The 13,988-nt window shown below is 36.2% G+C and overlaps 1 protein-coding gene across 1 annotated transcript; it reads left to right on the forward strand.

Moving 5' to 3' along the window:
- Positions 1–7: 7 nt before the first annotated feature.
- On the forward strand, positions 8–12,741 carry RabX1 (RAS oncogene family member RabX1). Its single transcript, XM_071589643.1, has 5 exons — positions 8–179; positions 316–443; positions 652–784; positions 5,051–5,206; positions 9,197–12,741. Exons 1-5 carry the CDS (start codon positions 137–139, stop codon positions 9,403–9,405), a joined length of 669 nt encoding a protein of 222 aa, XP_071445744.1. The 5' UTR covers positions 8–136; the 3' UTR covers positions 9,406–12,741.
- Positions 12,742–13,988: the final 1,247 nt, after the last annotated feature.

Raw genomic sequence — 13,988 nt, forward strand, 5'->3', positions numbered from 1 at the left:
ATCCTGATAACAAATGTAACCATCAATTTAGCTACGTCGGTTGTGTCTTTCATACAAATGTTAGGGGCTAAATACATACTTTTGACTGCTTTACAAATTGGACACCTGTAAATGAGGACACGTCCATCATACAAAAATGAAAACTATTGAAGGGAAGATAGTAGTGCTTGGCGCTCAAGGTAAAGAATGTTTTCCACGTATTTATGTTATAACTTGTTTTCATTAGTTTTGATCGGTAATTTTAGCCTCAATACCTTGGAAATAATCTATTAAAACAGAACGAACTATTTATCTTTTTCTTTTTTATTTGAAAAGGTGTAGGAAAAACTAGTATGGTTGTTAGATACATAGGGAAAATGTTTAGTCACCATATAAGTCCCACGATTGGAGCATCATTTTTTACTTGCAAAATAAACGTTGAGGATGCTCGAGTGAAGTTACAGGTATACCTTAATTTCAGAATTGCAGTAATTTTATGTTTTAAGTGAAAATGTAAATATTTTATAAGCTAAGGATAGTACTTGTTTATACCAACTTCCTCCATCATTATTAAACCTTATTACTTATTGCTCTGAAGTTTTGATTGGCTTGATGTTACGTCTTTAGGAGTTAATTTGTGTAAGTTATGTGCCTTCTGCTTTGATATTTAAGGTATGGGACACCGCAGGCCAAGAAAGATTTCGTTCCATGGCACCAATGTACTACCGCAATGCAAATGCAGCACTTCTTGTTTTCGACATTACTCAGTACCACACATTTTCATCAGTAAAGACTTGGGTGAAAGGTAATAAGAACCCATATTTTCATTGTGCTCGTTCATTGTGCATATGTTATGTAATTAATCATTTGCTATTTTTAGCCCATTTGTGGTAGATTACCGGGAAAGCATTAACTTTCACCGATTCAGGTTTTTCCCCACGTATTGCTGATTTTCCCCTTTTTAGGATGGAATGAATTATGGATTATTGAAGTGTTCTTGCTAAACCTCCTTAATGTAAAATGTGATCAAGTCCATAAGAAATCTTTCTTGCATTTTTTATTAGGGTTGCTATCTTATCACTGTATTTTTTAGTTTCACTTCACTTATTGCCATTTTCTAGCTATCAATTATCTGGACATGAGCTATCCTCATATATATATATATATCATAGTATCCTTCTCCGCCTAATCTTTTTAATCAGGGTAAAAAAGAAACTTTACACTTCCACAATAAAGACCTTATTGTGGAAGAGTAAAGTTTCTTTTTTGCCCTCATCATGAAGGAATTCCGCAAAGTTAAACCTGAAACTGTTATGTTTAAACTTGTTGACATAATATCTTTTTCACTATTCTTCTGTGTCCTTTCCATGTTGCCTAAATCTTTTTGGTTCCAAAAAGTATTTTCCCTTCATCTCTCTGATAGTGAGTGGGGGATTTCCTTCCTTTCTCCCTGGCAGTGCTCTCCTATGCCTGTAAAACTCGTCCATTTAAGCCTGAATCTGCCAACTCTCCATATCATTGCTGTGACCTTCCTTCTAAATTCCTTTTTTCATATAAATTTCTTGTGTTAGTTTATTTGATATACCTGTGTATTTATTTCATAATTTTTTCATTTCCTTCTCTCGCTCCCCTTTTTATTGTCTCTAATGTGATACATGGAATTTCTCATCTTATTGCTATTTACTATTCCTATTATTTCATTTGAAATTTTATTATCCCTCATTTAAGATGTTCTCATGCTTCTTCAGCTTCCAAAACCTAGTCCAATATCCTCACTCAAAGTATGGTCCATTGCTTTCTGGTTCTCCTTCCATTTCACCCCATTTAATGCTAATATTGCATTTCATTTTTCCATCTGTCTTCCGGTTTTATTCTCTTGAATTTGATGTCATTCTTCATGATTGTTCATGTATCATCTTATATCATTCATATAATTAGTTATTAAAAATCCTCGTTAGGATTTTCAGTTAATTTAGAGTCCCTAAAAGTAGCATGGGAGATGCAGTGCAAGGCTATGGAAAGTTTGCAGAGGAAGGTTGAAATTGATGCGCTATACAAGAAGATTAAAATACTATCAGGAAGTAAGAAGAGAAGATCTGTGTTAACATTCAGAGATAAGTCGGGTAAGATAATAATTGAAACAGAAAAGATCCAAGAGATATGGAAGGAATATATCAAACTGTATGGTAAAGAACTTAGGCCAACAAGGTTAGGCATACAGGAAGGAGAACATGATGTAGATGAAGATAGCTTAGGTCGAGGCATACTTGACAATGAGATAAAAAGGGCATCAAGGGAGATGAAATCAAATATCGCCATGGGGGTAGACAACATTCCTGCGGAACTACGAAAAGGTTTAGGAAAATGTGGGAGGAAGAGTCTACCTGTATATGGACTGATTCGTAGCATCTATTTGGAAAGAATCTGGCTGGAAGACTTTGTGAGATCAGTGTTAGTTCCTATTCCAAAAAAGATAGCGCTACATCATGTGAAGACTACAGAACAATATGTTCGATTTCCCATGAAGTGGTCCTCAGAATTATCAACAAAAGGATGGAGAGCAAGGCAAATGATTACGTAGGAGATGATCAGTTTGGGTTTAGAAAGGGGAGAGGCACGCGCGATGCCATTGCAGTAATCAGATCACTAATTGAGAGGAATATAGAATATGATCAGGATGTATTTGCCTGTTTTGTAGATTTCGAAAAGGCATTCAATAGAGAGCTTTGAGAAAAACTAATTAGTATATTGCAGGAAATAAAAATAGGTTGGAAGGACAGGAGGCTAATCCGGAACCTGTACATGTCTCAGACTGCTCAGGTACGAGTGGGGAATGGAGAGACCGGATTGGCAGTGTAAGGAAGAGGTGTAAGGCAGGGTTGTCCATTGTCACTGGTGCTGTTCAATCTTTATGTGGAGGAAATGATTGAAAAGAGGCATGGGTAGAACTGGAGGTAGGAAAAGTTGGAGGAGAATTAATAAAATCAGGGGTTGGAAGCATTGCTGAGTGAATTGGAAATTCAGTGCGATAGATATGGGATGAAAATAAATGTTAATGAAACAAAGGTTATGCAATTTCCCAGGTAGACAAAGGCAAAGCTTATCATTAAAATAGGCGGGCAGAAACTAGAGCAGGTGGAACAGTTTTATGTATCTTGGAAGTGTTTTGACCCAGAACGATCAAAGTAGTTGGGACTTAAGGAAAAAAATTGCATTTGGCAAAGAGGCTTTCCCAATGAGGAGGGATTTGATGACAGGGACGTTGAGTAATCTTAAGAGAAGACTCGTCAAATATATGCAGCGTAGTTATGTACAGCGTGGAAACCTGGTCACTGGAACAGGATGATAGAAGTAGATTGGAGGCTTTTGAAATGTGGTTATGGAGGAGGATGGAGAAGGTAAAATGGACTGAAAGGAAAGCACATGAGGAAGTGCTGGGTATAGTGAGTGAGGAGAAGGGTTTGCTGGGAGAAATCCTAAGGAGCCAGGAGAAATGGAGGAATGGTGTATTGATCAACGTTGGGATGCTGAAAACTGTAATAGAGGGGAGAATGTTAGGCATTGCAATAGATTAGGGATGTTGGATGGGATGAAGGGAGGAAGGAAGTACTCCGAGATGAAGAGGGACCTGATGTAGAGTAGGTTGCTGGATTGTGTTTTGTCAGGAGTCACAAAATATTTATTTGGTAGTAATGTCCATCCAAAACCTATTTTAACCGGTTGATTACTTGATAATAATAAATTCCTGTGTCGCAAAAAAACTCTTGTGTTTTTTACCTTTCTAAAAGTCTTGCCTGCTCTCTTTGAGAATCAAGAGCTTATAAGCCTAATTTCCTCCAGCAAAGCCGTCATGCCTATTGTCCTCTTGTAGCAATTTCAGTGAAGTAAATGAATGTCCTCTGAGCACTTTCGAAATACTGAATTCAAGTTTCCCCCATGGATCCGGGATACTTGCCACTCATTCCAAGTGTGGCCTACCTGAATCAAATCGAAAGCCTACCTTAACTGGCAGGTTACCTAATAATAAACTGCATGTGGAAGTATTGGGAATAGGAAATGGAATCGTCTGCAGTAGCTGAGAAGAGTAAAAAATTAGAATAATCAGCTATTATAAACAATCAGAATAGCAATAAACAATTTCATATTCATGCAAAAATAAAATCTACTTTTAATTCATCCAATTAATGATTTCCTCAGGTTTGATGGGCGATTCTCAAACTTAACTTTTAAAAATCAGTATTGTGTCAACACCACATTTTTTGCACTCATTCTGTAGTCTAGTCTTAATAAGCGGGCTGACAGTCAGTAGCCTACTTCACTAATGGATTTGTTCCATCATTGATGATAGCGGAGGTAATACTCACTTGGAGGGAAGATATACACAAACATCAATCTTGAGAGGAAAGAGAAATTGGTAAGGGAAAGCCAGTTACTTCTCTTCCATGCATGTAAGGGAGATTGTTTACATCTGCTAATGTGAAAACAAAATGTAAGCGGACTATAGCAAAATTTATGTCAATTTTTTAGTGCATATTAATGGCATTCAATGCTGGCTCTAAACCAATATCCATTATTCAAAGATAGGCAAAACCGAAGTGAGTAATAAGTTCCTTTTGAAGAATATTAAAACAGACTTGGTGATTTTAGAAATATAACCCAAAGTCTAAAGGAAAGTCTTAAGGGCATTTCTAATAACCACATCAACATGAGTATTGAAATTTAAGGTTGAGGTAAATATCACATTCGGGTCTTTCATTGATGGTGCCCTACCAAGTGGCAAATTGTTACTTTGGCAATTATGCAACATAGAATTGTAAGAGTGAAAAAAAGTTACCTTTTATTATTTTTAGATTTAAGGGCATTCCATCTCCACTGCACCATACATACAAGTTGTCCAAAATTGGCATTTAACCTGCTGCTAAAATTACAACTTACATCTTTACATCAAGAAAGTAGTATCCTAATTATGATTGTTTTATGAATAAAATACATGCAGGGTAATTGGGTAGCATTGACATTTTTCTGCTGATTTGATTTTGCTTATATTGTTAATTTCATTCTTCTTGCTCAGAACTTCAAAGAAACGTGGAAGAACCTATGGTGCTATGTGTAGTAGGAAACAAAGTTGATCTTGCATCCCAAAGAAAGGTATCCAGAGACGAAGCATTTCAGTATGCCACTTCTATCGGAAGCTTATATTTTGAAGCATCAGCCCTTCAAGACCAAGGTATAATTTGTTATTTATTTTTGTTCATATTATATGCTGTCCATGGTTATACTATATTTTTAGCATTGCATGATGTATGGTGGTATGGTATATTCATTAGTGGTTATGGTAGGAAAGAAGTTTAAAATTAGTTTGATTTAGTCTTTCTGTGATATGAGTGAACTTCCTAAGCCCTAAACTCTATGCTATTGCATATCCAAGCCACATTAACTGAGACATTAACTAACATTGAGCTGGGATTACTTCAATAAAAGCATTTGAAGTTTGGGATTAGTTTATACTTTGGGATAGTTATACAGTTCAGCATTTTGATAACTTAGGATGGTATTACTTTAATATTTACTGATGACTTGATACATCTATTAGTCAAAGCACGTAAATGTTTTGATTTTTCACTCCTAGAATTTGCTTTCCTCAGCTTTAGAGAATTTTACTTTTTGCCTAAAACTTAATATTGGTGTTGAACCAATTTTTTAACTTTCTCAACTTTCCCACCTCTCTGAATTTCTCATAACCTTATAAGTTGTGGTTGCATTTTTGTATTTGATTTTATGTTAGCAGTTTTATCTTTCTACTATTCAGAATAAAATACAATTTTGTCACTTTTAGGAGTGCTACCAAGCTTGATTTAGGTTTCAAGCCAAAATGATATTGTAAAGGCACTTAACATATTGCATTGCAAACTTTTCACTACAAAAGCAATTTTGTGGTTGTGTAGTGCCAGTGGTTCTGATGTTCACTGGCCATACATATCGTGTAGGTGAAGGAGTGGAAAGTGGAAAAACAATGGAAATAGGAATCTGTGACACTAGATTACAACAAAGTTGTGGGTTGAATGACTTTTTTAGTCATGTCCCAAATTGGCATCCCACGTACCCCTGTAATTAGCTTCTACAATTACAAATCAGTATAGTGCATTAATTCAAAGGAGGCTGGCCAAATGGGACCTTTTGTGGGCCTTAGGTTTCATACCTGTGCAAAAAATTGAGATGGCGGGAAGTTTTGGCCTCAAATTTATCAAATTTTGGATTAATTCATCACTACAATGGGAGAAAGTGAGTGAGATTTGAAGAATGTGATCTTTAGAAACATTTTAAACTTTTCAGCCATGTTTCTTATGAATTTATCACAGTTATGCCTCCTTAGTGGCCTGCCTTTGTGCCTCTAGTAGGATGTTTTACCTTCCCTCTGGCTACCTTATTCCATGCATCTTTCATATTTTGTGCTGATTTTTGATCAACTGGAGGTCTTTCAGTTCTCCCGTGGAGGGTCTTGACCCCTAGAATCTGTTGTATGCCTGACAGACTGTATTCTCTAAGGTGGCTGAAGCAGGAATCTTTGTTTCATGGTGCACTCTCAAGGTAGTTCTTTGCCCTTTTTTGTGGAAATGCAAAGACATTTTGCCTCCACTTGGATGTCTATGGTGAATCTTGGTCTCGGCTAGGAGTAGCTAAGAGATTCCTCCTGTCCAAGCTGCTGATTTTTTGCCTCTTAGCACATCCAATTGCCAGTTTTTTATTAGGGTGTAGGATGGGTAAATGTTGTGGTAGACTTCTTGAGCTAAGTCATCTGATTTTCTGACAAAAAAAGGCAAACCATTGCCAGAAGTTGGCTTACCTGGTGATGAAAACATTTTTACCATCTGCTTCTTTGTGATTGACCATTTTTCCTTCACTTCTCCGGTCTCTTCATACACCAGTTGTTTGAGGGAATGCTACAGGGTTCGTCCGGAAAATAAGTGTACTGATTTTTTCCCGCCGCTCCAGGCGCGCCCAGCACCGCTCTGACGGGCTGCGATTGGAGGGGGGTATGTTGGCAAGCGACGCTGAAAAAGGCAGTCGGCTCTGAGCTGTGGTGTAGTGAGGAGCTCTGTTAACGCGAACCTCCACGCTCGACCCACGTCACGGAACGCGATGCCGAAGTTTTTGGAGCAGCGTTATTCCATCAAATTTGCGGTAAAGCTTGGGAAATCGTCTACCGAAACTGTCGGTATGATTAACCAGGCTTACGGGGAGTCAGCCATGTCCAGAAACATGATCTTTCGGTGGCACAAGATGTTCGTGGAGGGCAGAGAAGAGGTCGACGACGAACCACGGCCTGGACGCCCATCAACGACACTCACCGACGAAAATGTGCGAAAAGTTCGCGATGTACTGAACTCTGATCGTCGTCTTAGTGTTCGGATGATAGCAGAGCAGTGTAATGTGCCAAAAACACTAGTGCACGAGATTATTAGGCGCCAATTACAGATGCGAAAAATTTGTGCAAAGATGGTGCCGAAAGTGCTCAGTGATGATCAAAGACTCAATCGTTTGGATATCGCGACACAACTTGCGGATCACTGCAAAAATGATCCACATTTTTTAGAGAACGTTGTTTCGGGTGCCGAGACGTGGATCTTTGAGTACGACCCGGAGTCGAAGAGACAAAGTGCGGAGTGGCACACCCCATCATCGCCCCGTCAAAAGAAAGCTCGCATGAGCAAATCTCGGATCAAGGCGATGCTCATTGTCTTTTTTGACAAAAGGGGAGTCGTCCACTACGAATTTGTACCTGAACGACAAACTGTAAATGCTGCATTTTACGTCCAAGTGCTCGACAGGCTTCGAAAACGAGTCGCCCGCGTCCGGCCAGCGATCAAAAACATCTGGCGGCTGCATCACGACAATGCGCCGTCTCACACCGCGCTTGTCGTGTCGGACTTCTTGGCCAAGCACGGCGTGGCAACGCTGCCGCACCCGCCCTACAGCCCGGACTTGGCACCACCGGACTTCTTTCTGTTCCCAAAGATAAAGAGGAGTTTGAAAGGAACGCGATACGGGACTTTGGACGCCGTCAAAGAGGCCGTGACGACGTGTCTTCGAGAGGTTCCCGATGATGCCTTCGCGGGAGCGTTCCAGGAATGGGAACGCCGCTGGAACAAGTGTATCGACTCACAAGGGTCCTATTTTGAGGAATATTAGCTTAAGATATGTAAAAGTGTAATAAATTTTATTTCCTGAGCTCAGTACACTTATTTTCCGGACGAACCCTGTATTAAGACTCTCAGCCTCTCTAAGCAGGTGTAATTGTAACTTTTAAAATATCCTGTTGTGATTCCTCTAAGGAGAAATAACTTCTTTCTTGGGAGTAAATACCTGTTTATTCTTTATTTATCTATTTAAGTATGTACTATTTTGGAGTATTTTCTTCAGTGATTGGGTGTTGGCAGGAAGGACAAGGAGGGCCATGCACCCTTTCCGTGCTGCCCATATCATTGCCCTCCTGAAAATATTAGTTTATTTCGATAACCCCAACATTTAAACCTATCTAGGATATGTTCTGGATGAATGTAATACCTGTGAAAAAACATTTGAGGGAAAATTGATCTATTTATAACTCCTGGCACCTATGCTCCAAATGTGGTAACAAATGTATCTTTACTTTTGAAAATAACATGCTCATGCCCATCAAATGAAGAAGATAATAGGAGTTCTTAGATAGTAAGAAATATGGCTGTGCTTTGTGTTCAATTTTCTGACATTGGTTTTGAGGATAAAGGATTGATTCCATGTTGAAAGAGGGCAGTATTACAGAAGATATCCTGCAATACCTGCAATGGCTCGTACGTACGAATCATGCATTGCTCTACATGTCCACTTTTAATTGAGAAGGCGGTTATCTTATTTTTTAATTGATCATTTGATGGGATTGAGGTCAATGATACGTCCATATAAATTTTGCCAGTCAGATTAGTTTTGTAGGCACCATGCTGGCCAAAGGTATGAGTTATGTCTCAAACATGGTGACTGAGTAACCTTTTTGTTTGGCTTTAGGGCTACGTTTTCAAGCAAAAAGTAGCTTATATAGGAAAATACATGGTTCCATAAGGCTGGAATAATTGACAAAAAAAACTCTGGATTGGGGTTCTTTTTAAGTCGAAGTAGTGTAAGAAAAAACAGTTCTACTGGTATGACAATAGTAATGAACTTGACAATATTTAATCCTTAGGGATTGAAGATGTTTTCCTAAGTGTTGCTTTGGGCTTGGTGAAACTTGCTCAGGATCCCACGCAACGTACCAGCATTAAAGTGTATGAGGGTCAACCAGGGGTTCATCCAGCCCTTGACCAGAAAGAAGAAGATGCAGCTCTCCCCAATGTTATTGGTAGTCCAGCAATTGCTCGCGCAGATGCTGAGCGCACTGTTTGGTGCTGTTGATGAAAATTTCCAAAAGACCTTTGGGTATGCTTGCCTGTGACCTTCCTTTATCCTGAATACATGATTGATCCTCAAAACTGTTGGTAGCATGGCCTTGGGACTGAAAACTTCAAATGTTTCCACTAGTGATCTTATTTTAACAGTTCCGTCCAAAAGATTGAGGTTCTTGTGGAATCTGTGTTGAACTCTTCAACTTTGGCTGGGTCTGTTTGATGTACTAGTTCAGATTTTATCATCTCACAAAGGTATGAGCCTTTGTGACTGAATTTGCTCTGTATTTGATATCTGGTTGGGAACATTTTCTTAATTCAGTATGTTATATGTTCTTGGAAAAACTGAAAAAAAACTAGTACCAATTTATTGATATTATTTTGAGGAAATAACTATTACATTGGAACAATTTAGAGCAATCAATCTCAAACTAGAAATGTTCCTCTGTGACCCCCTGAAAGATCTGGAAAGCTCTTTGATGTTGTTGTTTCACATGGTGCCTTGCTGAAGACAATGCTTAAAGACTACCTACTGTTATTTAATTACTCATTTTTGCAAAAATGAGTCGCCATGATTTCTATTAGGCTGCATCTTTGAGGGCTTTGAATGTGCATTTTCAAACCAATTTTGTACCAATTGTTGTGGATAAGCTCCAATGAACATCATTATTAAGTTAATTGTTCAATATATTAAATACATTTTTGCTTGTATTGGTTTTACATCAAATTTGATGAACTTATTGAAGATCCTATGAGAAAAGAAAAATAATGAATCTAACACATGTAAAGAGATAATAATGCATGGTTCCTAAGTGCATATAAATATCATACCTGAGCCAATGCTTGTGATGTTTAGAGAGAATAGAACAAAACCAGGGATACTTTCAAAATACCTTCTTTTGAAATGGACCTTTGCTACAATACAGTCTTGCGCTCATGTAGCAAAATTACCATTATGTTGCATTCTCTTTGAGAATTAAGTTATAATATCCCTTAATGAGAGTGTTCACAAAATCCTGTATTTGGGTGGTATATGCAATCAAATTCTGGGAAGGCTTAATTAATTTGTTATGGCTGTGCAATGTGGATATAATTAGTATTAATCATCATAATCAGTGACGATTTAGAGAAATTGTGAGGAATTTAAGGAACTCTCTGTGCTTTTGTTTCTATTCCTGGAAAATTGAAATCCATTATAAGCATCTTACTTATTCATTCTCCCCTAATAAGATAAACATTTGTGAAGAGAGTGTAAAATGATGAATACAACCAATGGTGGCAGTTTAGGTTATTTTTATCATGTGATGCTATGTTCCTTCTGAGATCTTCAACAGACTTCAAAGATATATGCCTGAGATTTTAACAATAAGCTGCAGTCTGACTAGAATGTTTGAGGCGAGCTGTATTCGAGATTGTTTTTGTGATACTTTAAATCTAAATGTTTTGATGCTACCAATATTCAGTATGTGTACAAAGTAAGTGAAATGCTTTATATCTGGTCCTTTTTGTAGTGAGCTAGTGCTAGGGTAAGAGCTTCCATTTCTGTAACTCATTTTATGAAATGTATATTGAACTTTGAACAAAATAATTACTCTAGCTGTGCAATTCAATTTTTTTAAAGGAAAATCAGTTTATTGATATTAACCTCATTTGTGTTCTTTTACTATATGGCACTAACTTTTGGATCCACTTATATGGTTGTTTTTATCTTAGGTGATAGTAATGAAATACCAAATGTTAGATAAAAAGAGTCTTTTAATTACTTATTATTTATCCTAAGATTTAAGAAAGCTGTTATAAGATTGTATAGTGATGTATCCTTATATGCCTATGTTTTAGTGTGATGTATATTTTGTACCCTTTTAATATTTTTTACAAAGATTTTAAGACTTATTTTCTTTATGTTTGATGCATAAATGTATTCCCTCATGAGAAACCAAAAAAATGTTTCCATTGGTAGTGATCCCAGAAATTAAGTTTTCTATTATTTGGTGTTCATTGTTAATATGTATGATCAAAAGTTGTTTTGTGATTTTATTAAAATGGAGTTGAAGAAGTTCATTTCTTGGACAAGTTGAAAATGAAATTTACATTTAGCATAAAATCTAAATATTTTTGTAGCCAGTCGTGATTGTAATTTTTACATAATTTCTTTTGTACAGTGGTCATTGAATGTTGTATTTTGGTAAATTTGTAACTATATTTACAAAAATATCTTGTATCTATTTGTTTGAATACTTCATCCAAAATTCCAGAATCATTTCTAGTAGTAATGAGATTGGCTGTGCATTGAAGCTATTTCACTCATTTCAATAGCTTATTTAATGGAACCCCTCATTTTTTTATGTTTGGATTGAGTACATATCAGGAAACAATTAATTTTATCAAATCTGAAAAGTAAATGGTAATTTCATGTTTGCTTATGTTATTGTTGAGGATAGGAAGAATTTATAGGAAGAGCAAAGCCTTCCTTATCAATTGAAAGAAAATGCCAAATGTAAAGTTAAGGGAGGCGCCAAGTATATTTTTCTGTTAATTTCATATGAATTCTTTTTTACATTCAGCACGAAAGTATCATAATATTTGCAAATTGCTTCACAAAAAATGACCCAGGTCATGTTTTGCAAAATAACATTGTTACTTACTCCTTACTTTGTATCTCTATGATAAGTACATACTAAGCGGGTTCCTTGCAATAATTCAGCAGAAAATCAAATGATATCATGAAATCAATGTCTTATTTTGCTACTTCTTTAAGGTGGTTATTTTACATTTCCTTTTTCCCCAGCTCATTTGTCACATAATGAACTTGTTCACCAAAAGTTTTTTTTACTGTTAAAATGCAATGAACCTTTCATTTGTAATTTCATCAGTGTCCAGGTCTAAAGAATGGAAATGTATGATGCCGAAATTTGCTTTAAAGTTAATTTTTTCTTGTTATACAATGAAATATATTATTTGGTGATCAGGGAGCACCTTGAAAAACTCATCTCAATAGTCAATTACCTCCTTCATTGGATAAAACATTGAGACATTTGCTAATAAGGTATCCTTAATAATATTCTGTCAATAAGGTGAAGACAGGGGAAGGAAAGTATAATTTAATGCATAACAGCAAACCTATAAATGAAGGAAAAATGATGTACTAGAAAACAAAAATTAATATTCCATTAAGATGAGAGAATGAATGGTTGATCCACTTTGAAATATTAACAAAAAAGTATTTAATGTGACACTATTCACTTTTAATGATTCAATATAAGTTATTTACTGGATACCAAAATAGAGGAGGAGTTTGAAAGTATGTATTCATTATTAACTATTCTTATTTGTTGCTAAAAATGGAGTATGGTGTTGATGTGGAAGTTATTCAGTTTATAGTGAGCTATACTTCTTTGTTTACAGTACTGAATAGTTTTCCATTTGACTGGAGTGAATAGTTCATTTCATTGTTCATATAAAAATTATGCATATATAATACAAATTCACTTTTTTATCTTGGCTTCTATCATTTTCTGGCCTGCTTTTTGAATGGTTCATCTCATTGAATTCATTGAATGGTCCAAGTCTTCTTGATTCTATGGCATAACTGTGATCCCATGTACAAAATGGAGTTTTTTAATTTCTTCCCCATTTAAACTCTTTATCTCTAGTGCTTCACTTTGCAAAAATATTTTCATGAGTACTTCCTTATTTGTAATTGTATCCTCTTTGGACATAATAGTTCTCTCATTACGGAAACCTTACCTTGAGTGATTATGCTCTTGATTGTCTCTGATTTTATGACTGTTTTCTATCACATATTTTGCTATTTCCACTGTGGATGAAAGCTTCTCCTTTCCTAGAAGGATTTGATCTATAATATGGAGTATTTTTATATCTTCCCCACTTAAGCTCCTCCATTCCCCATCAACTCCTTTGATTCTTACTCGTTTTTTATGTTTTATCATGAAAGGAAATGTTTAGCAATGCCAGTGAGCAAATGCATCCTTACTCTCTTTCCTTTATTTATTTATAGTTTTATTTTTCTTCTGTTTCTCATTTGCAGTGTAGTGACTCAGCTCTTTTAGGGGCGACAGATTAATTTACTTCTGTAACCTTTCAAGAGGTTTTGCAGCAATTGGAAAATATTATTATGCTAAACATTGTGAAATACACACATGCATGCTAATTCATTAAAAATTTTGTAATGATTTTTGGCCAGAATTGGAAATCATTAATGAGAAGAGGCATACACGATAGATTTTGATTACATATTACAAAAATTTTGCTTGAGTAAGTTCTCTTGATTTCAGTCAAGGCTTTAAAATTCATTGCTCCTCTTAAATTTGATCGTTTGGCCACAGTTGTAAAATAATAGCAGTATATGACAAAACCTATGAGCTTGGGAACTAACACTTTTGTTTTTCTGTGAACAATGGGTGTGTGATAATATCAGAAGGTGGATTAAATGGTCAAGTAACGAGTATGCTCTACAAATATGTAGTGATAGACGAGGATATTCTGTATAAAACAATGAAAATTAGAAGATTTAAACATCCTAAATATATTTTGAAGTATGATATGCCACTGAAGAAAACCATAAAAGACAAA

Source organism: Hetaerina americana, unplaced genomic scaffold, assembly GCF_022747635.1.
Source record: "Hetaerina americana unplaced genomic scaffold, ioHetAmer1.1.p SCAF_1, whole genome shotgun sequence".
Classification (NCBI taxonomy): domain Eukaryota; kingdom Metazoa; phylum Arthropoda; class Insecta; order Odonata; family Calopterygidae; genus Hetaerina; species Hetaerina americana.